Source organism: Pteropus medius, unplaced genomic scaffold (genome assembly GCF_902729225.1).
Source record: "Pteropus medius unplaced genomic scaffold, Ma_sr-lr_union100, whole genome shotgun sequence".
Lineage (NCBI taxonomy): Eukaryota > Metazoa > Chordata > Mammalia > Chiroptera > Pteropodidae > Pteropus > Pteropus medius.
The window spans coordinates 4415168-4443076 of NW_024345601.1; the positions used below are offsets into that span (position 1 = coordinate 4415168).

Genomic DNA, 27909 nt, shown 5'->3' on the forward strand with positions numbered 1-27909 from the left:
TTACTGCAGAAAACAAGTCTTAAGTGAGAACACTGATGGCTGCTTTCATGTATTTGAAGAACTATCAGGGAGAGGGGGGCCCAGGCACAGTCTCAGCAGTGCCTAAGGGCAGAATGGAGAGGGGAGATGGAAAAGCATGGAAATAGGTTTCTATAAAGCAGAAGGAAAAGCTTTCTAACATTATTCTTGTCTTAGCAGGGAATAGGCTGCTTTTTTAAAAGGTGAGCTCCCTAGCACTGGAGTATTCAAACTGGACGGGTACACCCTAAGGATATTATGCAGGCTGCTCCCTTCCCCCCACAGTGGGTGGGGTGTGAACCATATCATGTCTTTTGTTTCTTCCAGGTCCAAGCTTTGACCTGGATTGGGTTCATTTCTTATTCTACTTTTAGGGGGTGCTCTGTGAACTCCACTCATAATATTTAGAAAACTGATTTTACGATAGAGAAGAGTCAACAAAGGCAAAACTGGTTCTTTGAAATTGTTAATAGTATTGGTAAACCCCACTCGAGTCTGATCAAAAAAGAGAGAAAGATAACACATTAGAACTTCTTTCTTCCAAAGAAAACCCAGCAAACATAGTAGGTGTGTATCCAACAATCGTTGAATAAAAGTGTTGTTATCTGTGTTATTTTTAATCCTCAGTCCCCTAAACGTTGCATTATTTGAGGTTTCTAGTTTTATATCCCATTATTCTACAATCTCAAATAATGGATAAAGTGATCCAGGCATTCATCGCTTTAAAATCCAGTCAAAAAGAGAGAGCTCTGTTAATGGAGGTTGACTACCTTTTGTAAAATAAAGCATTTTGAACAAAGTTTTAAAGATTTTTATGAGATGAGGGATAATTCTGATTTTATAGTTTTGATTTATTTTTACTTTCATTCAGCCACGCTCTTTCTAGCAAATCTCGTTTCTTGGCGGATAAAAATACATTCGCAGAGTTTCCCAGAAGCCGTGCCATCAGCCTCACAGACTAGAAGGAAGCCTTGTATCTCTATGCTGCTGTACAAATGTCTTCCTTCTCCATCCCTCCAAGCGCCCTCAACACTCACCCCAATCTCTCACCCCTACCCCACCACTGGTTACCCAGATCAAAGTTATTTTCATTCTTACTTGGCTGAGAAAATCTGTGGAGTCCGGACAAGGTCGAGCCCAAAGAGAGCGACCCCTTGAGGGCAGACTCAAGGCGTCTCGCGTCTGTTCTCTCTGCAGTCCCAGGAAAGCTGCGCCCCATCTCCAAGCGCAGGGAGCACGCCGGCCACGCCAAGAAATCCGTTACTAGGCTGCTGTGTCCCCAAGCGCCATTCTAGGACGGAAAAGGACGGGGAAAACCGCTGTGTTGATTTCCTAGGCCTGTGGGCTGGGCGCGCAGCGGCTCAGGTTACAGACAGGTGAGTCTGGTGGTTGGGTGAACCCCTGGCCAGACTCGCCCTCGCATCTCCTCGAGCTGGCACAGGTCTGATCACCCCCTGGAGGGGTGCACCCACTGCAGCCGTGGAGGCAGTGCTGTGCGTCCCTGGGCGCACCCGAGCAGGGGCTGTGGGAGCGCAGCGCTCTCCCCAAGGCCGGCACAGACGCTCTTAGAAACTTGGTATCTTTCTCTCACCAACTCCTCTTCCTTCTCTCCCAACCCCCTCAAGGTATAAAGGTAGACAGGAAAAACCAAAACCAAAGATAAATGCAAAGCTTTCCAGTCACCTCCCCAGTAGGGGCAGTAAGGGGATGTAGCCCATCTTCGCGTTACTAGCTTCCTGGAAAGGTATTTACCAGCCTCAGAATTTGGAGAGCGGGCGGTTAGGGGAGGCAATAATGGGAGTGGGCGAATATAAGAAATTCGTTTCGAATCTGCCTTTTCATAATGTGCCCTTGGCTTTTGTTTCCATTATGTGTTTATTTGGGATGAGGGTGCTCCTGGAATGAAAGGTCTTGGAGTGAAAGCTGCTTTGGCGGAACAAGCCGACTTGTTTTTCTTACATTGCATGGCACAAAATAACAATGTGTTCTAAAGATGTTGAATTTTAAAATTTATTATTACTGTTTTTATTTGGGGAAACTGTTGTTGATGATGGGAGCTTAAACGCCCAAGCTCCCCTCCCCTTTACCAGATCAGATCCCTGGGGGTCTCCCCACAGCCTCCCCCTTCCGGCCGCCAAGATTTCAACAATCCCCGGGAACAATCCACAAGGTCCAGAGGAACTGAGACATTTTTTGGCTTGCTTGTCGGAGACAAACACTCTTGGGGGTAGGAGGGGGCCCAACTCTCAAGAGGCCCCATATCTCTAGAGGGGTGCCCTGGGAAGCGGACCTGGGGTTTACCTCAGAGTTCGCCCCGAGGTACCTGTGATGGGAAATGGGGTTGGGGATTCATTAAAAAACGCTCTTCTTTTTAAAAAGGGGAGGGGGGGGGGAGAATCAGACGTTAAATTCTTTTGCAAACATTCATGCCTAAGGAAGGGCTGGAACAGGCAGCCCGGCCGCCGGAACCGGTCGGACAGGTAGCGAGCTTGTTGACACCGTTATGTTGCAGGGCGCATGCTCACTCCCAAGTTTCCTGGTGCCTTTTCTATTCCACCTTATGAAACTTTTTCCTCGGCGTGGTCTCACCCGCGATTTAAGGCATAGGTGTCGCTGAGCCAGAAGGCTAGGAATCGCCGGGAGTTCGGGGGAGAGGCCAAGGCCGCGCTGCGGCGGGGGACCGAGGGAGAGGGCCGACTAGGCGGAAAGGTGGGCTCTGGCCGACAGGAGCCGGGGACCCAGCCATTGCCGCCGCCTCTAGCGGGGAGCAGCCGGGAAGAGGGGGACGCAGTCCGGGTAGGGGGCCCCACTATGCCCAAAGTCTTCCTAGTAAAGAGGAGGAGCCTGGGGGTCTCGGTCCGCAGCTGGGATGAGCTCCCGGACGAGAAAAGGGCAGACACCTACATCCCAGGTGAGCGCGGGCGCGGGGTCCGGGCCTGGGCTCTGAGCTCCTGGGGTGGGGGCAGGGATGAGCAGGTCCCCTCTGTTCATCGGCTGAGGCTGGACTCCCCACCCCATGGCCCCTCTTCCAGGGGGAAGGAAGAAGTCTCTGAGAACGAGAGGATTAAGAGTGAGAGGGTTGGAAACCCGAGACATCTTGTTGCCCCTTCCCCCTAGTGGGCGCCTCTAATTGCCCAGCGGCGGGACCGTTGGCTGCAGAGCGGGTCGAGGTGGCCTAGAAGGGGAAACTGAAGGCCAGTAGGGGCTATCCCCAGTCTCACGTCCTCATGAGGTTGCACAAGGATCCGTCTAGCCCGCGGGGGCTGGGTGGGTAGAGGTCAGACCCCTTCACTCCCATCCCAGAAAGAGGAAACGTGGCGCGCGGGGCCCCTGAGTTCCTCGTGGGCACGGGGACCGGGACCTAGGAGCCGCCCCTAGGACCCGGAGCTCGCTCGGGAGGCCGAGCCGGGGGCTCTCTTGCGCACCCCCTCGGCTTTAACCAGGTCTGGGGCGGGGTGGGGCGGCTGCTGCACCGCCCGCAGGTCAAACTGCCGCAGGCGCCCGGGCCTGACGCCGCGTGTCTGTGTGTCCCCGCGCGGACCCTTCCTCCGCAGTGGGCCTGGGACGTCTGCTCCTCGACCCCCCCGAAGACTGCCGCAGCGACGGCGGTAGCAGCAGCGGCGGCGGCAGCAGCAGCGCTGGGGAGCCTGGAGGCGCAGAGAGCAACTCGTCCCCGCGCGCCCCCGAGCGCCAAACCCGCGAGCCTGGAGACGCCGAGGGCCCGGGTGGACAACTGGCGGCGAAGCAGCGCCCGGTCGCCAGGTCGAAAATCAAGGTATGGTGCCGACTCTGCCCCCGCCGCCACCAGCACCACACCCTGGCGTCGGGATCTGGGGGCCCGCGCCCCTCCCTGCCGCACCCGCCCGCGTACCCGGGCACCGGGGAACCCAGCTCGCCCGCCGCACGGCTCCTGCACCTGCCCCTGGGCCGGGGCCAGGGCGCCTCCGCGCGTTCTCCTGCTGGCTCCTAAGCCAGCCGCCTGCGCCGCTGCGTCCCGGAGGCTGGCTCCCCGAGCCGGCACAGTCCACCGGGCAGCCTCGGGAACTGCCTAAAAGGCTCAGGAGCAGCTTTCTCCCTCCATCAGTCAATTCCGTGTGTAAGACCCAAAGACTAACCAGGCCGTCGGGGTTCCCGTGGTTGGAAAAGAGGGACACAGGCTCCGGAATCCCACCCTCTGGGGAGCAGTTCTTAGCGCTGTGTGAATTCTGAATTTCACATCCTTACTTGGGTTTTGGAGACTGTGGCGGCAGCTTGGCACACAGTGGGCCTTTCACAATAACAGCTATTCCCAATGCCAATTATGGAGTGTCCGTTAGACACGAGGTCTGTGCGGCGCGCTTTACATTTGTCCTGTCTTTAAAATTTTCTTGAATTAAAATGAAGGATAAATGAGTTAAACTGAAAATTGCCTCAGTGCCCGCCCCAGTGGGTTGGAGTGTTCCTTCCTCTCTATCGTCGCGCTTCAGCTCCCCTCCCCCACTCCAGTCTTCTAGAATTGTAGGAGACATCTGCACTTCCATGATTGCCAGCGCAAAGAAATCCGCTACCCCCAAGATTAAAGAATCCCATTCCACTGACTCAATCAGCTAGAGCCAGGGAGTGGTGTTTTAGGAACACGAGCCCAATTTCTAGCCGGACGGGCCACAATGTGACCCTTTGCGGGCTCCCGGCCCTTGTTGTAGGTGATAATTCTTGGGCGGTCCGGCTGCCCAGGAGGGGGTGGAGAGGATAGAGAAGAGGAACCCAAGCGTTTTTGCTGTGGATTGGGAAAGCTTCCGTTACTTTTCCTGGGAGAGGCGATCTCTCCCCTATGCATACTCTTGACTCCTGAGGCTTGGCTGGGAGTTGGGGGCGGAGAGGGCTGGGGAGGAGGATCTCTAGAGTTTGCTGTGGATTGGGAAGGTCTCCGTTACTTTTCCTGGGAGAGATAACCCCTCCCCTACTCGTATTCCTTATTCCTGGCTCCAGGGCTTGGCTGGGAGTGGGCCGGGGTGCATTCGGTTATGAATCGAGGCTAAAGGGCTGACCTGGAATCCTTTGGGAAGACATCTTTAAAGGATGCTCTTAAGAGGGCATACTACTTCGTGTTAAGGGTTCTGCTGAGGTTCAAAGTCAGCTAGCCTGAGGCTTTTCTGGGCCAGATGAGGTTAGGTGGGAGAGCTCAGTTTGCCTGAGGCTGGCAGCTCTGCCCTTCAGGAAATTCTACAAAGTGTCCCACTTGCATATTTATCATCAGGCTGGGAAGACAATTGAAACATTGTTTTGGATTGGATTTTAGACAGTTTGCCCCTCAATTGCCCAGATTACTCTCAAGAGAAAGTGGCTGAGGAAAAATATCCAGCCCCTTAACCAACATTTTAGGAGATCTTTCTTCCCTGCCCCAGGCAAACAGTGGGCTGGGAGCCCTGGCTTAAAGGGAATGAATAAACCTACGTGCTGCCCCAGGGATGTGGGCGGTGGGGTGGGGTATTGCTTTTGCTCTTCAACCATTAACATAGTTTCCGGAGGAGTGTTGTTTGTTTACTGAGGAAGGCCGGCAGCTTCCACCCACAGATAAGGAGACATCTTGGTGTTAAGATGCTCCAAGCCTCCAGAATTATCAGTCGTGATAGTGGCCATTTTCAAATGACTGGCCAAATTGCCCATGATTTAGCATGTTGTGTAACAATAAAGTTCTATGCAAAGCACGGAACTCTCAAGAATTAGTTTCCTAACCAGAGTGAAAAGCCACTAAAGGATAAGGCTCATACATGATGCATAAATTTAACAACTTAGTTTTAATGATTTTAAGACACTTGGCAGATGGCTCTTAGGACCAGAGGAAGGGCAAGTGTGAGTTCTTGACCTGCAGAGAGAGGCAACATCCCATCTAACAGTGTGGAGTGCCTGCTGTGTACCAGGTAGCAAGCCAGGAGATAAAAATGCTCCCACTCTAGTGTTCTATAATCCTCTGACAGTAATGGTTAAACCTCTAGGCTCTAGTTTTGTCACTTCTTAGCTGTGTGACCTTGGGCAAATTGTTAATCCCTCTGAGCCTCAGTTTCCTTGTCCTTAAAATGGGGATAATGATACTTATAGATTTGTGCGGATAAATGAGTTAAGATTGGAGCATGGTAGGTGCCCAATAACTCTAGCTAGAATTATTTGGATTGGTGGGGAGACTCAATTATTAATAACTCTAGTACGGGAAAGTAAATTCTAAACCAGAAGCACGGAAAAGATGTGGTAGATTCTGAGCAGGGGAAGTTTTCTTGGTGTGGATTTGAGGCCTATGGAAAAGGGGAGAAGCAGGCTTTAGGGTAGTATGAGCTGAGTCCAAAACCTGTATAAAGAAAGGACTCAGAACTATGGTGGCTGCAGTATGCAAAACTGTTGGGGATCAGGGAAAGTTGAAAGTGAAATGTAGCTAGGACAAGGTGAGATAGTGAAGGGACCAAGCCAAGTGTGGATGTTCCCTTGAGGGTGAGAAAGGATCTCAGGAAGGTTTTTGAGAAGGAAAACCTCAGTTGAGTCCATCTTACCAGCTATGGTTAGGGACATATGACCTCTTCTGAACTCAGTTCCCTGATGTGTAAAATAGAGAAATAATAGAATCAGCCTCTCAGAAGTGTTGCGTAGGTTAAATGTAAAATATTGAGCACTTTTGTATATTATAAATTGCCCAATAGGAATTTAGCTGACAATGACTTATAGCAAGTTTTGTTAACATCCAATATTAGTTTGCCTGTAGTAGAGACAAGGGATTTACCAACCTGACTACAACCAGTGGATCTGGAGAGGAGTGGTAGGTGCCGGTTAGGAAAAGTTCTTTCTCAGCCTAGTTGTCTTTTGACTGTGTGCCTTAGGGCAAGTTACGAAATTGTAATTGTCTCTTTACTACTGAGGATTCTGTAATTTACAAAACAGATCAGGGTGAGGAGATGATGTGCCTCTGGGAAAGTGTTCATGCCAGAGGTCCAGGTCACTTTAAGTCCCTTTTGTGCTGGAACCATTTGTAGAGACCCCCTCCCCATCACCATTGTCCTTCCAAGGTTTATTAGAAACAAAGTTAACTCTGAAGTTAAATCAGTTTGTTGACTGATATTATTCATTCCTTATTCAGAGTGGCTGGTGGGACCCAGGTACAAGTTTAGACTAGCAAGTGAATTTGTCTTCTTACCCGATCCCATTCTTTTTCTCTCTTCTTTTGGCCTCTCCCAAGGATTCTTCAAAGGAATTGAGATTAGAATTATTTCGAAAGTATTCTTGGCTTTTCACCTGGCTCTGTAGTCCGGAGTCTTCCAGTAGTGACAGATGTGTGAATGTGGAGTAGTCTTTTTCTTTTTCCATCATTTTTTTATGAAGATTTTCAAAGGCAGAGTACCTGTCACCTGGACCCAACCACGATGAACTGGTGGCAAGTCCCACCCATCCCTCCCCTGACCTTATTTTAAGGCAAATCTCAGACATTATAAATATTTTGGAATGTGTCTCTAATAGATAAAGACCAAAATATATGATTACACTCATATTCACAATGGTGTTCACATTGTTATTTGTTTCATAAATTCATACCTTTATTTTTTCAGTTTGCTGAATTAGGTCTACATAATGTCCACGCATTGTAATTGATTTATGTGTCATTCAAGTGTCTTTTTACATATTTTCCCTCCCTCTCTTTTTCAGTTAGCCGTTGAGGAGATGGTTAATTTGTTTGTGGAGTTTCCAGCAATCTGGACTTTATAGAACGCATCACCGTGGTGTTTAATGGTCCTTGTCACCTACATTTTCTCTAAATGGTAGTTGGGTCTGCAGCTGCACTGTCCAAAATGGTATCCACAGGCATTTGTGACTATTTAAATTTAAATTAATTAAAACTAAAAATTACATCCCTCAGCCCATATTTCAAGCGCTTAGTAGCCACTTGGTTAGTGGCTACTCTATTGGACAGTACAGATTAGGACATTTCTATTATTGAAGAAAGTTCTATTGGACAACACTGCTTTAGATGCTTGATTGGGTTTATTTTATTTTAGCTAAAGTACGTCACAGTGGTGGGCATCTTTCCATCAAGGGGCACATAATATTTGGTTGTCTCTTGTGATATTAGCAGTCATTGAGGCTCAAGGTCTAACTATTTTAGGTTATTAGGGGTTGCAGAACAGTAATATTCTAATTCTGTCCCGTATTTATTAGCTGAAATTCTTCTATAGGGAGACACTTCCCCTCATCTGCCATTTGGTTTCCCAGTGAGACAGTTCATTTAAGAAAAGCAAAATATGATTCCTTTTATTAACTAGTTTTCAAGATAATCAGTTGGTTCACCAGAATTCTCTAGTGATGGTCAATTAGTTTGTGTTTAAGTATTATTGTGAGTCATAGATTTAAGTAGTTTACAAAAACCCATCCATTTGATATTTTGAAGAGAACATAAATTCTGTCCCTGACTCCTTTCTTATTCTGTCTCCCAAAAGAGAATTGGATGTCCTTCTCCCTGCCCCCATTGTAACTTGCTACTCATCTCCCTGACTACACATTTGGCTAATCAGACTCCTTTTCTTGATTCTAAGTCTGCCAAAGGCAGAGAACAAGCCCCTACTGGGCTTGTATCTCCAATACCAAGTGAAATAATGCCTGACCCACGAGAATATAAGTCAGTACAGAACAGAAATACAGGCAGGGAAGAAGTCAACAGTCCCTAGACTTAAGTGACAGCATTTGAAGTAAAACAAGAAGAAAAGGGAGATCTTAGAAAATACTTAGAATCGATGCTCAGAAAAGTTTGAATTAATTTAAAGGGGGAAAAGGAGGCATAGGAGAACAATATAAATGTTAACTGCACCAGCTTTTAATTTGAATATAGCGAAGTGGGTTTTTATTGTTGGAAGGGCCTGCACAGGTTTAGTCACAGACAACAAGTCCACTGTAGCTAGCTTAAGCAGAGAATGGTTAATTATAGGGTACTAAATAGACTAAAGAAAGACCAGGCTGAGCTTCACTGCAGAACTGGGCCACCTAGGGAGCTGCAACTACTGCCTGTATGGCTGCCTGCTCCTGTATCACGATGCTTCTGCTAATGTAGAGTGTAAACCAATTGCCATGTGCCTGCCTCTGTTCAATTAATCCAGGTCCGAATTCAAATCTTCTGATAATGCATGTAATTGGCAGAACACAAGTCCCTACTGGGCTATATTTAAAAACAATAGCTGCAAGGGAGTTTGGGAAATGTCATTTCTAACTTCCTGGTCTCTGCAGTACAGGAAGGCTGTCCAGAAGGAGGAGGAATAGAGGCTGAATGTCTAACCATAGGATCTATCACAGGGATCTTTAACACTTATCTCGGCCAATCTCATTTTCAAGGGGAGAAAAGGAAAGCTCAGAGAGGTTTAGTTGAATTCCTCAGTTATTAATGGCGAAGTCCAATCGAAGGAGCCTTATTCTTTTAACGTCGTTGTATTGCATAATGGGGGAGGTATCTTTGGTACTGTAGCTGTTAGCGTTGACAGTCTGCCATGAAGGAATCTGAAGCTATTTCTCACCATGATATGAGACAAACAACAGGGTTCTTCTTTCCCTTTCCCCACATCATGCCCAGACCCATGGGTCTGTCAGGTGGAACTGTAGGCACAAGTTTTGCAAGCCACATTCAAAATTTCTAGTGTGGGCACCTACAAGTCATGTGGCTATATGCAGTTTACAGCTTTTTGAGCCTCACTTTTTTTCTGGATTCTAAACATATATTCTCTTCATCATCTCTGCATTTGAGAAGGTTCTCGTTCTGCCATACAGCAGAGTTGTGACGCTAAGGAAATGGTAAGTGGGACCAGGAGCAGAAATTTTATCCCCCCTAAATTGGAGTAATAAATACTCTTAGTATGTTTTGAGCACTCAAGCATAGCAAATGTGTCAGTGGACATGTTGTTCAAATGGCCATCAGAAGGTAGCTTGGGCTCATAATACCCTCCCACAGGAAATAGGACCATTAATTTAGTGAATTTGTCTGGTGGAAGCATCAACAGAAAATAAAAGGTTTTTTAATTTTTACTTTTTAATTTTTATTTTAGATTGACAGGTAAGTGACCTTAGCCAGCTTTGAAGTTGGTCGAGGGCCAACCCGAAGTCCCTACCTCCCCAGACGCTCCTGAAGTTTTCAGCAGCACTGATACAATGATTGGTTTGTTTCTGCTGCATAGGCCTGTTTTTTAGACTAGAGGGGAACTTTGTGTGTTTTTTTAAATGAAAGCAGAGATCAGGACAGCAAGCAAGATAGCACCAATCCATGGGGTTCGAGAGTTGCTCAATCTCTCTTCATTTTTCTTGCCCTGAATTAATCTGCAGACTGATGTCATCTCCCACCGTCCATGGTAGCTTCCCCACTTCATTATTAATAAGCCTTTTGCAAAGCGTTAATTTTGGATTAAGGGTGAAACTATTAAGTTTTTTTCAGAAGGTAGCAAGCATGGTGTAAATACCACCCCTGGCAGGTCTGGAGTGGTACCCTGTAATTAAACACATTAATATTTTCATATCAAAACACATGAATATTGACACCAAACAGGAAAAGTCTATGTATCACTCCATGTCAACTTGGATCAGGTTTTATTGCCAAGGGATATAGGAGAGAATGTTGGTTTTCAGAGCTTTTCGGATTACAGAGTTGTGGATGAAGGTCTAGAAACTTGTGGCTCACACTGAGGGTTAGTCTTCTTATTCTTTCAGCATAAAGAGAAAAATTCAAAAGCCAAATGAGCAAACAAGGGGTTTTGACCAATTAACTTTTATTTAAGATCACGGAATTTTGGAGCTGGTCTAACTGTAAGAGTTAGGACTTATCAAGCATCAGATTTTTTTTTTTAAGTAGCTTTTCTTCATTTAATTTCGTAAAAATCCCAAAAGGCAAATATCATTATGATCTACATTTTGCAAGTAATGAAATTAAGGCTTAGAGAGATTGAGTGACTTGTCTACGTCCCAGAGTCTGAAAGTGGTGGAGCAGGATTTAAACTTAGGAAATTGAGAAACAGACTTCGCTCTTAGCTTCTTATTCTGCTGAAGAGCTCATCTAATACCATTTTATTATTTTTACATGTGGGCAACTGTGGCCCAGGGATATTATATGACATCATACAACTAGCCAGCTCTAGGTTTTTATTTGATCCTCAGCATTTCTGTCTCCCTATTCCACTCATTTTGTAACTAAGATAACTATTATGTAACTAATTTTGGTCTACTATGTGCAGAGTAGAATAACAAGGTAAAATAGGTTAACCCTATTTGAACCTTTAGGAGGTGTAGAGTGTTAGCTATGAACTTGTGTAAACATGGTAAAGATGGCTTGGTGAGCAGACGTGTGACCCAGGAGGGATTGCTGGTCCTCTGACTCCTGGGATGTCATTCCAAGAATCAGATGTGTCTTCTGCCTTATGCAGCCCTCTTGGGAGAGAACATTCAGAAATGTGGCAGATCTGGTGTTCTGTAGAGGATGTGATACGTCTGTTACTATTCCAGTTTTAATCTAATTGCTGCTTCACAAATAACCCCAAATTTAGTCCCTTAAAATAATTATATTTTCTAATTCTGTGAAATGACTGGGCTAAGCTGGGCGGGTCTTCCCTGGGTGGGTCTTTTCTTGCTATTGTAGTCCGACGACAGCTGGGGCTGGAGTTTTCTAGGAGTTTTCCATGCTATGAAATGGGGATGAATATGAAGGTGGAGAAATGGAAAAATTGCCTTTGCCGAGGCATACTTGGAGAACTTTTATTTTTGCTCCAAGAAAACCCGAGGAAAGCTCCCCCTGAGGAAACAGAGTTACCTTAGTCTGCATCCCTCCTCCATTCTTATTTTCTCCCCAGCTTCTGTATCTTGTTCAGATGATCCACTGGCCCTGTAGTCCCTTAAATTGTCACTAATCTCCCTTCCCTCTGCCCTTCAAGATTTTATTCTTTTCAAACAAAATAATGCCAGTGATTTGAGATTTTTCATCGTGGACCGTATTAGAAGGTATCCATATTACATGCTGAGCATTTTAAAAATAGGAATTTACCAAAAGGATTAAAGTAAACAAGAGTTCGGGTTTGAACTGTAGTCCTCAGGCACATTCTACAGGACTTTCAAAAGATAGTTCAAGCTTTCTACATGTTTTTAATCATAATTACCAGGGTTAATTGTCTGTGTTCCATTTTATTAGCCCCTCACTGTGTAGACTTGGCCTTGAGAAGCTCTAAGTACTCAGTTTGCCAAGACTTGGGTCATATTTAGGCTTTTCACATCTCTTCAAGGGAGGCAAGACCAGAATGAGGACTGCTGGACAAGAAGGAGACCATGACCTGTCCTAGAGATAGAAAAGTGATTGCCTTGGGCACAGATGGGTCTACCTCAGGCAGAGTGCCAGGTCCCACCCCTCTGGGGAGCAGAGGCAGGGTGTGAGGCAGTTGAGGGCCTAGGATGGCCACCTATCTGAGTCATCAAACTCAACCCCTGCAACTGTCCTCCTTCTGACGTCCCCACCTCCCACCCACTCAGAACAGTCTTGCTCGTTAGGGCCCCCAAAGTAGAGCCCTAAGGTGGACCCTGCCCTTCTCTGCTACCAGAGCTCTCTTCATTGACTGCTTTCCTGGGGCTCAGGCTAGCCACGTGGAACCACACAGTCCCCTGTTTCCCAACACCCTCTCCTGGAATACTCTTTGCCATTCCCCCTCTCTTCCTCCTCATAGCTGAAGATCTCATTTGCTCTGGATGCACCTTCTCTCTTGCTCCACGTCAGGGGTAGGTGTCCCTCTGAGGTGTGCATTGCACCCAGTTTTCCTAGGTGTGAGTAGCCTGTTGACTGATCTGCTCCCCCACTGCAGCTTCTTGGGGAAGAGCCATCCTGGTGGCTGTATTCCCTCCAGCTCTGAGCACAGGGCCTGTTGCAGATCAGGCACTATTTGGTCAGCTGAGACTCATTAAGCTGCAAGTAGATGAGAAAACTGGTTCAGAGGAAGCTGACAGGAAAACCCTATTCTGTGGTCTTATGCTTCCCTCGGGTCTTTTTGTATCTCTTTGTATCTTCCCACCTGTGAGCCACTGCCTATCAGCACTTTCTGACTGTGCACTGGCCCGTGTCTGGGCTTGGGGCATGGGGGTCAAGAATGTACACAAACATTTACTGATGCAGCGCGCTTACTTGAGGAAACCAGATGAACTCTGAGGAAACATTTGTGTGTAAGAGCTAGTTAGAAATGCAACGTGTAGGCCCCTCCAGACATCCTAAATCAGAATCTGCATTTTAACAAGACCCCCAGGGGATTCATGTGCACCAGAGACTTGAGAGACACTGGTCTTATAGGTGGGAGAATAGTGCAGCCAAGGGCTGTTGTAGTTGGACAAGCTGCATCAGGGAGGAAACAGTTGCAGTGGGTCTCAGTGGACGGCAACACCCAGTGGATGAAGGGAGGGTTGTATTTGAGGCTAGGAAGGTACTGAGCCAGGATAGGACCAACTCTTGCTAATGATGTTTTTCTGAAAATAAAGTTTTTAGGTCCTTTATGAGTAGAATTTTGGCAGAGCAATTGAATCATTCTTCTAAAGGATCTGATTTGGTAACTAGGAAAACTTTGATGAATATATTAGATCTGGTGTTTTTCACCACATAATTATAGATTCAGTTTTCTTTCTCAGAGGTGGCAAATACATTGAGAGAACACTGAAGTGGGAGCCCAGAGCCTGTGATGCAGCTGTGGCTTTGCTGATAATGAAGCTGTGAGATCCCGCCCAAGTCATTTCCAAAATGATCATTTTATTTGTTTATAATTTTTTGTGTCAGGGGCACAGCTCAGCTAGGCAGTATTAGCTGGGCAGTATTAGCTGAGGTCACTCACTCAGCTGGGGCAGTCATGGGCTAGGCTGGAAGGTCTAGTGAGGCTATTTTCATACCCAGCACCTCAGTGCTCCTACACATGGCCTGGCCTCTCACTGTCCACATGGCTGCTTGGGCTTCCTCACAGCCTGGTGATCTTGGACTTCTAACATGGAAGCTGGCTTCTAAGAGGGAAGATGTAGAAGCTGCAAGGCCCTTTAAGAAGGCCCTGGAACTGACACATTCTCTCTGCATCCCGTTGGTCCAAAAGGAGAGGAAATAGTCTTCATCTCTTGATGGATGCAGCAGCATGCATGCATGGGAGGGAGGAATTGACTGTGGCTGACTTTGAGGACTATCTACTACAGGCTCCATGATGTTGTCTGGACCTAGACTCCTTTCTTTCTGCTCTCCCATCCTCAGCATTGGCTTTCCCGTTGTGGTCCAAGGTGGCTGTTAGATCTCTAGCCAGCAGGAAGGAGTAAAGGAGGGAAAGGGTACCATCCTTCCTCCTTAGAGTATATTTCATTGGCTGGTAGTCATAGAGCCATGACTTGCTTGCTGTAAGTCTGGGAAATGCAGATCTGGAGGCAGAGTAGCCTGCTAAAAATTAGAGGTCTGTTCTAAGGAAGAAGGGGAGAATGAATGTTGACAGGAGCTGCCAGTCGTTCCATCTTCCCCAGAGCCAAAACCTGCCTGGAATTTTTAGGAGCAGAAGCCCTAGCCAGGCCAAGCCTAGAGACACAGGGATGTGGGCTCCTGGGATAAGCCCCCAGGATGTGTCCGCCTACACTGGAGTCCTCATAGCCTCTCTCTGTCCTAGTTCACCACAGGCACATGCAATGACTCGGCGGTTCACAGCTGTGACCTGTGTGGCAAGGGCTTCCGCCTACAGCGTATGCTCAACCGGCACCTCAAGTGCCACAACCAGGTGAAGAGGCACCTGTGCACCTTCTGCGGCAAGGGCTTCAACGACACCTTTGACCTGAAGAGGCATGTCCGCACACATACAGGTGAGGAAGGTGGCAGGTGCTTTTGGTTTTGGTTTTATTTTTATGGCCAAGAGTTCCAGTTTCTTTCTCACCAAAGAACCAAGTTGGGAGTAGTGTCGTGTTTCTGGAAAGGTCACAGGATGGGGCACTTGGAACCAACCCATCTGGGTTCACCTCCTGGCTGTGCCACTTGCCAGCTGTGTTACCTTGGGCCAGGCAACCCCCCTCTCTTAGCCTGTTTTGCCCTGTGAGACGGGACTAATGATGCAAATTCTGGCACAGCACAAGACAAATCACTGGCTGGAGGTGTTCTGAGAATTGTGAGGCTGGATGCAATGCTGCAGGTTAGCGTAGTTCAACCCCTCAGGCGGGGCCAACTGCTGGGATGTGGTCCCTGTGGTCCCTGTGGTCCCACTGGTGGTATTTTATGCTTCTTTCTTGGGAAGTAAGCCCATGTCTGAATAACATCATGTTCTTCCTGAGAACTCAAAAAGAGAAGAAAATGGTTGGTTCACTTAGAGTTGACTGAGCCTCCTACTTGAGGCTGGCAGGCAAGCATCTTCCTCCCTTTGGGCCTCTCTCAGTTTCCCTCCTCAGGAAGTGTGAATCTGGGTCCTCTCCAACTCACGTCACAGAGAATCCTGGGGGTGCTCATGGGCCTCTCTCTCTCTGATTGATGACAGCCTCATTAGTTTTATCTTAGAAATATTTGGCCTCCAGGCTTCTCCTTGAAGTCCACGGTCTACATCAGTGCAAAGTGATTCCTTGAGGAAAATTCTAAGGATGCCACTTTCCTGCTAAAAAAGTCTCCAACTCTGGGCAAGGGGAAATCCAATCTCCTCATCTTGATGGGCTTCGTGTAAAGCCCCTCACATCTGGGTTCCATCTTCAAATCCCCATCCTATCCTAGCCCATCTCAATCCCATTCCATCCTGTTTCATTTCATTTAGACCTATCCCATCCTAACCTGTTCACCCCATCCTGGTTGCTACCCACTCTTTCCACAGCCTCATAGAATTTACTGTACCTAGTACCCTTGAACCCTGAAGCCTTTTCAGAGTTTAGGGTTTCCCCTGGCATTTTTGGTAGGAATAGGGAAATGTCTATTCCTCCGTCCAGATAGGGTTTCCAGTCCCTCAACTCCCCCACAAGACCCTTCTCAGACCCTCTAATTCAGATTTCTTTTATAGCCCTTATGCTTCTTTGTTCTTAGAGTACTGGCCATAGCTGCCTCCTTGGCCTGGGGAGAGTGTCCTCCACCTTAGAGGGTGGGCTGGCATACTAAAAATTTCTTTTTTATTTTTTCCTTTTCAAATACTTTTTTCTGGAGGGTATTCTTCATTCAGATATAACAGACATCCAGAGAAGTACACAAATCATACATGCATAATTTAACAAATTTAGGAATTTTTACAAAGTGAACATACCTATAGAACTAGCAACCAGACCAAGGAATGGAATATTTCCAGACACCAGAAGTCACTGCCCACTCTCTTGTGCCCCCTCCAAATCACCATCTCTTTCCTTAAAAGAGGCACCGCTATTTATTGTAACTTCTAACAGCATGAATTACCATTGCCTGTTTTTTAATGTGATAGAAATAGAATCCTACAGTGTGTATTCTTTTGGGTCTGGCTTTAAGACTTCTTTTTTAGACCCTAGCACCAATGAATCAGTAAAAGTTTGAACTCTGTGTGGCCAGGCTGGCACCTTAGGTTGAAGTGGGGAGAATGCTTAGGGTATGTCAGGTTGGAGGTAGGTCCTATGGGGTGGGGGGAGGGTCCTACAGTTGGTGGTGGGTCCTATAGGTGGTAGAGAGTCCTCTGTGGTGGTGGAGGAGCCTAAGACTATCAATGGACCCATCAAGTGACTGTAAACTTAGGCTCATAGACAGCTGACCCAAGGGCTGGAGTAAATTGGGGACCACTCATACAGTCATTTGTCATTGTTTGCCCTGGAGCATTTCTGAGCTTTTCATCTCTATCTTAGGATTTCTTGAGGGCATAGCCTATTTTTTCTACTCCTTGCCTGGTAGGCTCTATGGTCACATCCTCCATCCTGGCATTTAAAACAAAGTGAATGTGCTCCAGGAACATTGCTGGCTGTTGGTACCTTCAGCTGGAATAAACACTGAGCTGATAGAGTGGCCTCATCAGTGCCTGAGTTAATTCTCTGTTGATGGAGAATTAATGAGAAAATGTTAGAGAATGACCGCTTCTCAGGGAAGAGTTTGCAAGTCGAGTCAATGGTATAGTAAAGAACTCTGAATCTGAGTTAGCTGACTGTAAGCATTTTATTTGGGAGATGATCTCGGGAGGCTCAGTGAGGGGTAGGGAGAAGAGATAGATAGAGGAGAAGATCGCCAGTAAGAGTGAGTTAATGAGCAGGTTACCACTGTGGGCAACTGGGGCTCAATCCCGCTGGGGTCCTTTTGACGAAATGTATAGAATATACCCCAGAATTTCTCCAGGGGTGAGGAAGCTAGGGCACTGATCTATCAACTCCCATGTCTTCTTGCTTGAGAGTCCATCCTGGGACCCACCCAGACAGTCCTCCAACCCCATCCCCCTGGCAGGCCTCTCATATTTCCTGGGGAACATCCTCACACCCGAGATGCAGGAAGCCACTGGCCTTACAAGGCTACCTGAGATGACCTGGTGGTAGGCTGAAGAGATTTGGGTGGGGGGTTGACAGTGTCTGCCCAGGGAGTAGAAGGGTTAGTAAATGAGTGGCATGGCTTGGCAGAGAATGGAGACCCTGCAGAGGGTTACACAGCTTCTTCAGATGGCAGCAAGCTACGAATGGTCACTTCATGCAAGGCCCTCAGCATTTATCATCTTATCCCAAACAACTCCAAGGAGTTGGTGGTGTCCTTAACCCCACTTCATAGATGAGGAGACCAAGCTCAGGGAGGTAAACAACCATATGTGGTAGAGCTAGGAACCAGAGTGGCTGGTCCTGAAGTTCATGGTCTTCTATTCTCTATGGAGTCTCTTTGGACCCTTAGCCTCCCAGTGCCTTCCTCATTCAGCGTTCTCCTCAAGGTTGAGGCCTCATCCAGCCTGCCTTATTTCAGTTTCTAGAAGCCTGCTTGCTCTGCAAGAAGGTGAGATAAAGGGAAACCTGGCACAAACTCCGCATTTCAGCCTGGGGTTTAGCAGGTTGCAGAGGAGCCTTAGCATGTGTTCAGTGGCATCTAGATGTCCTCTGCCCACAGCGAGTAAGAAACATCCCCCAGACTCCTGGGTTCCTCTACCTCCCGCTCCTCAAAGGTGATACTTCTAGAGATTCTTATAGAAGAGGCTGAAATCATTGAATATAGTAAATAAAAATGCCTTCTGCCTGATGCTTTCCCAAAGGGCTTCACATGGTTTGTCCCATGAGGGGAGAGGCTAATACTGAGCAGGCATCTAAGAATGAGAAAACCTGCAGCACACCGGCCAGTACAGCAGCCACCGGAATGTGGCTGGTCTGATTGAGGCATGCTGTAAATATAAAACAGACATTAGCTTTTTGAAGACTTAATGCAAAATAAGAATGTAAAGTATCTCAATTTTTAATGTTGATTTCATGTTGAAATGGTAATATTTTGAATATATTGGGTTAGACAAACTATCGTTAAAATTAATTTCCTCTGTTTCTTTTTCCTTATTTTAAAGTGACTACTAGACATCTTTAAATGACAAAGCAGCTTGCATTTTAATTTCTATTGGAAAGTACTAAGATCATTGATATCTACAAATAACCATTAAAAATTTTTTAATCATAGTTTTGACCCTTAAAGTGATCAACAGATAGAATTATGGAAATGTCTTGAACTGTTTTCCCTGTGCTGGTTTATTTTCCACTGAAGATTTGTGTTCAGGTAATAATGGACCAGAAAGAGGAGCCAGGAGCTTACTGACAGATTACCTGGTAGCAAACTGAAAAAGCAGGGCCAGCCCTGGGGATGCTGCTGTGCTGGTTGGGGGCCTGGTTTCTTTGTGTGAGAGAACTGACCTGCCATCTCTTGAGCTCTGTGCAAAAGGGATAATCAGTATAAAGCTATTGACTAGTAAGTAAATGTTGTATTTAAACCAGAAGCAAAGATATGGACACTGTTCACAAATACATTTAGACAGTTGAGTGAAGGGTATGTTTGCTCATAGTTCGATTAGGCTAGACCATGACTGATTTAAAAACTGTTCTGAGACCCTTCTTCTGAGATTGTAGATATGATATTGATAAGGTGGGCAGAGACAGTGGGATAGAGAATCAGGATTAGTCCTCCCATACCCCATATTTCTTCCTGTCCCCTGCAATTACTGAGAGGACAAGGCATCTAAGGAAAGACTCAAAACACAAGGAAACATCTTAGAAAAAGATCCAGGGAAACCAGAGCCTGAAAATGTCTTGCCTTAATATCCACACCGATGAAAGAAAAGATTAAGATGTCTTTTTTGGATATGACTTCACCAAGAAAAGAGTAATCAGAGGAGTATGTGTGAGATGGGGATAGGGGATGTGAGCCGCATGACATCTGATTCAAGATTGGAAGACAGAAACTAGTACAGAAAGAACTCTCATATTTTGCAGAACTATTTCAGCAAACGAGTGCCTATTTTCAGTCCAAATTGTCTTAGGTCAAGTTCCCTAGACGCAGATTCTGAAATGGTGGTTATTATAATATGACTTGTTGAGAGAGGGCTCTCAGGAGAAACCTGTAAGGGAGTGGGGAGCAGGACAGGATAGAGGAGGGAGCCGAGCAGGGTGTGCCCTCAGCTGGAGCCCAGCCCCGGTCTGATCTCATGGGGCTCTGGAATTTGGATGGCACCACAGCCTTGTCTTGTCTACAGACAAGCAGGAGACATTTCTGCACCACATCAGTCAGACAGTGGTTGAGGTCTGCCTCTCCCCTGGGCAGAGAGGTCAATTACTCAGTGCCCATTCCTCAGAGAAGGGGATAGCCAGAAGCTGTTAGCTGCCAACACACATGATAGCAGGGGGATGATGCGCTGACTCAGAAGATGGGTCTGGATGAGGGACCAACAGCATCCACTATATACATAGTAGAGAGACTTGCTCTATTTAATTCAAATTGACAGGATTGCAGAGGCCAACGTGGGAAATCATGGCTGTTGATCCACCTCACGTCAAAATGGGGAGAAGTGGGCTTGAGTTTTAAAGAAACTGTGCTCCTGGAAAACATCATAGATCTGTTTTTAGAGGATATTCTTTTAGATTTGTTTAAGTGTTGAACCAGCTGAGATGCATCCTAAGAATGGCCATCCGTTGAAGGAATGATTTGTTTTTGGCGGAGGGAGATCTGTGTTTCACAGTAAAAAATAATAACCAACTCTCGCATGTGCCAAACTCTGCTCTCAGTGTCTGCACCCAAAGTGCAGTCCATGCCCCAGCATAACTGGCAGCACCTGGGAGCATGTCGGAAACCCAGAATCACATTTATTGAGGGCTGTATGTTAGGTGTAGTCTGGGCATTGTTTACTGGTATGACCAGATATGCCGGGCTCATCAGACAAGTATCACTTTTATTGAAAGTATTTTATTTTTCTCGTTTGTAAAATGACTACTTATACTATAAGACTATAGCCAATATAAAAGCTGTAAAGGAGAATGTGTAAGTCACTACCGATGGTTGGAAAGGGCACACACATCTGTACGGTCCCCAGCTCAGTCTCTGGGGGGCAGGGTGCCAGGGGACATAACCCATGTTAGTTTTAACTTTACAACTCTGAAATAAAAAGTCTGTTCCAGGTGCCTGCCATTCCTGTAGAAGCTTCTGAGTTCTCTAGAGGGAAGCCGAGGAATTCAGATTTGAGGTCAGGGAAGTGGGGAGGGGGTACTGCGCTGGTCAAAGCCCAGCATTTGTCCCACCCCCTGGGACGCCTTCTAGCCTTATCTTCTGATGTCGGCCACATTTGAGAGAGACAGAAGAAGGCAAACAAATCCCATCTTGATTGAAGAAGAGGAAACAATGGTGTCTTTGTTTGGAACCTAAAGGGAAGGATCGAAGGGATCGGGGAAAATGAGAGGTTTGGAGCTGGGCAGATGGAAGAAAAAGAATAAACTGCCCTCCACTTCTCGTGAGTTGAATGCTGTCATATGGGATTGCCTCCTTTACTCATCAAACTTTCACTCCTCTACATTATTTTAACTTAATTTTGAGTTAAAAAGCAATGTGAAAGGGGAAGAAATGACACACGAAACCTCCCTCCTCATGCCCCCATTCCACTCCTGAAAGCAAACCACCATTTAATTAAAAAAGTTTTTTTCCCAGTTTTAATATACGTTGCTTTTTTCGTGTAGCATATATATCTTGAAGATTGTTTCATATCTGCACAGGTAGACAACCTCACTCTTTCAGTTATAGTCAGGGCATTTCTTAAATATGAGATTATGACAAAATTTCAAATATGGAGGCACCATCATTTTCTTTTGTCCGAAACTGATAACACTCATTTCCAATTTTAGGTTTTTTCCTTTTATTTCTTTCTTTAAATTTCAGACAGTACTGCCATGAATATTCTTGTATATCCTTTGCCTGCCTGTGTGAGTCTTTCTGTAGATAATTTTCCCGAAGTGGGCCAACAGGTAAACACATTACGATTTTTATGGGCGTTTTTTATGGATATTTGTCACCCTAAATATCCACTCCCACAAGGAGGCCTGCAAAAGGCTTCTCACTGAAGCTCATGTTTGGATAAAGTTCAGTAAAGGAGCACTTCGCTACATTAAGGAGAGCAAGCAGAAAACGCCAGTAACAAAGAATTTTCTTTGGTGATATGAAGCTTGATTTTGGTTGTAGAAATAGCAAATTTGAAAAGAAGACACCCTTTCTGATAACCCAATGCTCAGTGTTTTTTGGACTAGGTAATACAGGCTTACAACACAACATTCAAAAGGGTAGACAGTGAAAGAAGGCTCTTCCCTTCTCTCCACCAGCTACCTAATGACCACATTTAAAAAATTATCCTTTTTTTTTTTTTTACCGTGAAATGATACAACCAAAAGTACATACAAATACAAAAAGATACATATAGGCATAATTTAAAGACAAATACTAAATACTCAAGTCTCCAAGAGCCAGCTTCTGAATGGAGCATATCTGTGTCATGTTGAGCTGGATTGTAAGATCTCGCAGTTGGGGCCTATTGAGTACTTAGTATGTGCTGGCCCTTTGCATGTAATGTCTCGGTTAATCCCCAGAGCAGCCTTACAAGGTGGGCATGAATATTATTCCCATTTTATAGATAAGAAAACTGAAGCCTGGGTGGGTTCCGCAATTTGACCGTGGACTTGGTACACCAGCAGCAGATGTGTGATGCCTGGGTTTTCAGTGGCTTTGGACTCTTACTGTCTCGGTGTCAGCGTTAATGGCGTTTGGTGCAGAGACAGTGTTTTCTGCTGTCCCACTTCAGACGTGGACGAAGTTGACCTTTGCTCGAGAGCACTAAGGTTGTGAGACCCTGTGTCAGGGAGGCCTTGGCATCAGTCCCCCTTGTCTGGGGCTCCTCTCTGGCCACTTTTATCTCTCACCCATGATTTCATGGGGTATAGGAGGCTCCAAGAGGGAGGAGCTTGTTTCCAACCCCAGAAAGAGTCACCAAGGGGCAGCTGCATGACAATGTTTGCCTCCACCAATGAGTGAGGTATGAATGTGGTATGTACAGAGAGGAAGGGAAGCAGGCTCATGAAAGTCAAAATTGGCCATAACTGGAGTTTTAGGGCCTACTGTCTCTTTTTCATCTCGGTGTCTGTGGATCACCCATCCTCCAAGCCAGGTTCATTCCCACCCCTCTCTGGAAAACAACAACAACAATAACATGCTGTAGCCACCCCATTCTCTCCATTGTTTGGATGAGGCAGGGCTCTGAAATCTTTCAGCCTTGGCTGTGTAGGCCTTGTGGGGTACACAGCTAACCCATAGAAGATGCTCAGCTGATCTGCTAAGTGGGGAGAGGAAGGAGATGCGACCCTATGCATGCTAGATTCAGTCCTGGCATGCTGGCGTCTTCAAGGGGGCAGGGATCAAGCAAAGCAGCGAAGCTACCTTTTCAGCATTGGAGGTGGAGATCCCCATGGGTAGGGTTGGGAGCATCTGTTTCCAGGAATCCGGAGTTTGTTGCATCCAGGTGAAAGCCTGGTTAAGTGTTCTGGTTTCCCCATCTGTTTAGTTTAGATGTTTTAAAACAGTTATTTCCATTAACTATTGAAAGGAGCAGCTGGTCTCTGGGTAGATTTCTGTTTCGATGAGCTGTGGGTTTGAAATCAGGTTTGTTGCTTGATCTGCCAAAAGTGAGGGGAGCCAGCTGCCATGTGGGCATATTCCTCGGCAGAGGTCTCATAACCCTTAAATTTAGGAAAGCTAGCTCCAAAGATGTAACCTCTCATTCACTCATTCATTTAAAAATTATTTACTGAGCACCTATTATGTGCCAAATACCGACAATTATAAAGTTTAACTTTTGGCAATTTTTCTAGAATATGTGAAATATACTATAGGCCTGCATTCCACTTGAGTAGGCTAGAGTAACATCTCACCATAACATTGATCCAACACAATTTTTTTTTTTTTCACAAGAGTGTTACAGGAAATGATGTGTCCTTCTGGATGTGGAAGAAAAATGAGTGATTTGATTTGTTCAGGTGTTTGGATGGGGGTAGGGAGGATATTTTTTTCCATTTTGACTTCATTTATTTTATCGTCTGTATACTTTAAAAAAATCTTTTTGAACAGAAGTGGCTCCCTTATCCCCCTTTCACAAGCTACCATTAAGGAACTGGGGACAATTAACCTTGAAGAGAAGACATGAGCTGTGTGGCTGACTTCAAATACCAGAAATGCTGTCCCTACATGTAATTTGGCATCACTTTAGACCTATGACTCTCCAAGTCTTGGTATAAGCTTCCTCAGCATCACCTGGGAAAATGTTAGAAACAGTCTCAGCCCCACCCCAGAATAAGGGGTGGGACCAGGCACCTGTGTTTTGACAAGCCTCTTGGGTTGGAGATCCGCAGCTTTTGCATTCAGTTCAGTAGGTCTGGGGCGGGGCCGAGACTGCATTTTCAACAAGCTTGCAGGTGACACAATTCCACCATTTGTCCACCAGGTTGTACAAGGCAGTATGACAAGGCAGTATGAGATGTGGGCTAGGGCACTGCTTCCTCCATCTCTATAGTTTTTAAAAGATGGGATTTGGGTAGAGCAGTACAACAAAATGCCATGGTGCTCTTAAAGAAGAATGAAATCAAGCTGTAAGCACCAACTTGAAAAAATCTCCAACAATAGTATTAAATGAAAAAAGTAAATTTTGAAAATATCTTTTGAGGAATTTGCTTCCGTTAAAGCCAGCATATAAAATCATAATAATTTCCATTATTGGAAATTATACAATACAATATTTATACAATTATACAATATTTAAACATTTTAAATGTAAATTTTAATAAACCTACTTTTCAATTTTTCTTTTTTTTCCCCACAATTCGAACATTCTGGAAAAAAAATAACTATTAAAGAATCTATGAAATCTTATGATTTTACTACTGTGGAATATAAAATGAAAAGTACAAACGAAATAAACTCATAGGTACAATAAAATGGTGGTTACCAAAGGGGAAAGGTGGTGGGGGGATGAAGTGGGTAAGAGGAAGGGATCATGTATATGGTATGGAAGGAAAGCAGACCTCCGGTGGGGAGCACGCCATAGAGTGCCCAAGTGTAGAATGCTGTACACTTGAAAATTATACAATGTTATTAACCAGTATTACCCCCCAAAAAACAATTAAAAAATATGTAAAACATCTACATAAGGGCATACATTTGTCCTTTCACCTCGAGCTCCACTGTGACTCCACACGGCACTGTCAGATCCTGTCCTTATTTAAAATTTTGTCCATATTTGTTTTTCCTGTACTTACTTAAAATTTTGTTCATCATGGATTTTTTAGTGTATTTTGAGGTTTCAGTATTATTTATCTTGATGGATTAGTATGTACTCTTAAATTTTATGCCTCAGACTTTGGGGATTCCTCTAGGCAGTGGCCCTCCTGGCCTCTGGGCTTTGAGATGGTCTAACTGATGGCTGCTCCCTCTCTGCTCCACATACCCCCAGCACTCTCTCCCAGGCTTCCATGCTTATATGACACCGTGTTTCCTTTACAGAAATCTTACTTAAGTCTTTGTATCTGACATTCTGACCTCCCACAGTCGGGGTGAGTACTGATGGTGGAAATAGGAACGACTGTGCTTTGATAAGGCTGAGCTCCCTGGTGTATATGGCATGTAGGAACTCTCCATCTAGAAGACAAGCCCCACTAATATTAGCCCAGTTCTAAAGCCAGCATGAGATCTAGTTTGGAAATGCTTCCATAACTGTAGCAGATGCCATCAGTGTCCTACTCCTGCCCCCAGACCCTGCCATTTCTGGGCACACCCATCCATGCAGCAACTGCCCACATGTGCAGCCCTGTTCTTGTGTTCTTGCTAGAGCCCATTCTACCTACCCGAGGCAGGCTAGAAGTGCCATGGAGGGAAAATCTGCCACCCAGGGGCAGCACTCCGCAGTGCTGCTGGAGCAAGTGGGTAGAAACCCAGCTCCCAGTGGGTGCATGACTCCGAAGTGTTCTACACTGTTTCCCGACTTGCCCAGCTGATTGGACTCCTGTTGCCTATAGCAGATACTGGCTTGTTGACTCTACCTTGTAAGGTCTCCTTTCCATGTCCCTGTCTCACTTCTTCACCCCCTTACCGGAGCTTTCTGGCATCCCCTCCCAAGTAACTCCTTGTACTGGAATCTTTGTTGCAAGTTCTGTTTCCTGGAAAACCTAAACTAAAATAAAAACAAGGTTTGTTTTGCCCACTCTAAAATCAAAACATTAGGGCATACAAGTGGGAAGAATAAAACTATATCCATTTTTTTTTGTTTGCTCGGGAGTATGCTGTGAACCTTTGTGGACAGTTTTGTTTCCTGCCTTGTTTTCCTCCTGTTGAATCTTTGGTCATGATGATTTTCTTTACTCCCTATTTCCCACACCCTCAGCCTTTAGCAACCATTTTCCTACTCTGTTTCTATGAGTCTGACTTTTCCGAATATAAACAATGCCAGTGCAGTATTTGTCTTTCTCTGTCTGGCTTATTTCACTTAGCATAATATCCTCAAGTTCCATCCATGTTGCCGCAATAGCAAGATTTCCTTCTTTCTTGTGGCTCAATAATATTCCACTGTATAAATATACCACATCTTTTTTATCTGTTCATTTGTTGATGGACACTTAGGTTGTTTCCATTTCTTGGCTATTGTGAATAATGCTACTATGCACATGGGAGTGGAGATATCTCTTTGAGATCCTGTTTTCATTTCCTTTGGATGTATATCCTAGAATACGATAGCTGGATCTTATGGTAGTTCTATTTTTAATTTTTTGAGGAGCCTCCATACTTTTTTCCATTGTGTCTGCACCAGTTAACATTTCCACTAACAGTGCATGAGGGTTCCCTTTTCTCTACATCCTTGCCAACACTTGTGTTATCCCTTGCCTTTTTGGTAATAACTATTCTGAAAGGTGTGAGATGATATTGTGGTCATGATTTCCATGTACCTGATTATTAGTGATGTTGAGCACCTTTTCATGTACATATTGGACATCTGTATGTCCTCTTTGGGAAAATGTCTATTCAGTTCCTCTTCACTTTTGAATCGGGTAGTTTGTTTTTTTGCTGTTGGGTTGTCCATGATGATTTTTGATGGCTTCCTAGGTGGGAGACTCTGGCTTGGCCGTGACCAACTGGTGATTTGTCTGCCCCTCACCCCTGTAGGTATTCGCCCCTACAAATGTGACATCTGCAACAAAGCCTTCACCCAGCGCTGCTCCTTGGAGTCCCACCTGAAGAAGATCCACGGGGTGCAGCAGCAGTATGCCTACAAGCAGCGCCGGGACAAGCTCTATGTCTGTGAGGATTGTGGCTACACAGGCCCCACCCAGGAGGACCTGTACCTGCACGTGAACAGCGCTCACCCGGGCAGTGCATTCCTTAAAAAGACATCAAAAAAACTAGCAGCTATTTTGCAAAACAAGCTGACATCCACACTCCAGGGGAATGCCAACCTGAGCGAGGAGGAGGAGAAGTGAGGGAAAAGAAGAGAAGAGACGCCGAGGTTGCCACGTTTACATGGATTTTTGGTTTTCAGGGTCTCCTGCCCCGCCAGCTTTTTCTAATTGCAAGTGTTCAGTTCATTTCTCTGTTCTTTTGGGGCCTCAGCAGGGGGATCTGTTCTAAGGCTGCCAATTATAATTGTGGCATCTGGCCCCCTGTATCTCATGTCCTATTGAACACAATGACATTAGGAAAGTTTACGGGTGACTAATCACCACGCGGAACTTTTTTTTTTTAGGATTGTCACACATGGGGGCAGAGATGTTCTTAGAGAGACCATCATTTTATGGTGCCTTGAAATAAAAGTACTTCCACTTGAAATGCTACTCAAGCAAGAAAAATGAATTTTATCTTGAGAGAGTTTACAGGAATTATTTTAATAAATGAAATGTTCTCATGAAACTTCCTTATAATAATAAACGGGGGAGCGTTGAACTATATAGCTCCTTGTTTAGGGCTTATTGCATGACATTCTACTTCAGGTTATTTGGCAGTTGATTATTTTGTATCAGTGGGTGGATGTAAAGAGGCAAGGCTTGAGCGTTGGGCAGGAGCACAGACTGCTGATGAAAAGAAAGCACTGACAACTGACATGCGCACTGATTTGCAGACACCTGGGATCAACTCAGTAGGTAGCTCACAAATGCTCTGGTTACTTTTTGTGGCCTTGGGGTTACTGCCTCTGGGTTTCTGGGTTGGGGACTTGCTGGTAGAAGGCACTTCTCCCTTCTTGGAGTCTGGCACTGGGGACAATGTGTGGCAAATGCTAAAGTGTGAGGAATGCCCACTGGCACACATAGCACACTTGTGGAAGGGGCAGCAAGCAGCATCAGCAGCCTCCTTCAAGGCACGTGACTGCTGAGCTTATTGACCTTTGGCCACCTCTATCTCTTCACCTGAGAGGCCTGGGAGATTAACAATAAAGC

The 27909-nt window shown here is 45.7% G+C and overlaps 1 protein-coding gene across 1 annotated transcript; it reads left to right on the forward strand.

Annotated features, from left to right (window-relative positions):
• The first annotated feature begins 2480 nt into the window (after positions 1-2480).
• On the forward strand, positions 2481-27909 carry OVOL2 (ovo like zinc finger 2). Its single transcript, XM_039874425.1, has 4 exons — positions 2481-2929; positions 3573-3793; positions 14658-14847; positions 26645-27909. Exons 1-4 carry the CDS (start codon positions 2830-2832, stop codon positions 26956-26958), a joined length of 825 nt encoding a protein of 274 aa, XP_039730359.1. The 5' UTR covers positions 2481-2829; the 3' UTR covers positions 26959-27909.

Excerpts from the sequence above, each read along its gene's own strand:
- OVOL2 (XM_039874425.1), top strand. The coding sequence starts at position 2,830 with ATGCCCAAAGTCTTCCTAGTAAAGAGGAGGAGCCTGGGGGTCTCGGTC. Across the intron at positions 2,930-3,572 it reads GGCAGACACCTACATCCCAG|TGGGCCTGGGACGTCTGCTC; the intron begins GTGAGCGCGGGC and ends CTTCCTCCGCAG. Across the intron at positions 3,794-14,657 it reads TCGCCAGGTCGAAAATCAAG|TTCACCACAGGCACATGCAA; the intron begins GTATGGTGCCGA and ends TCTCTGTCCTAG.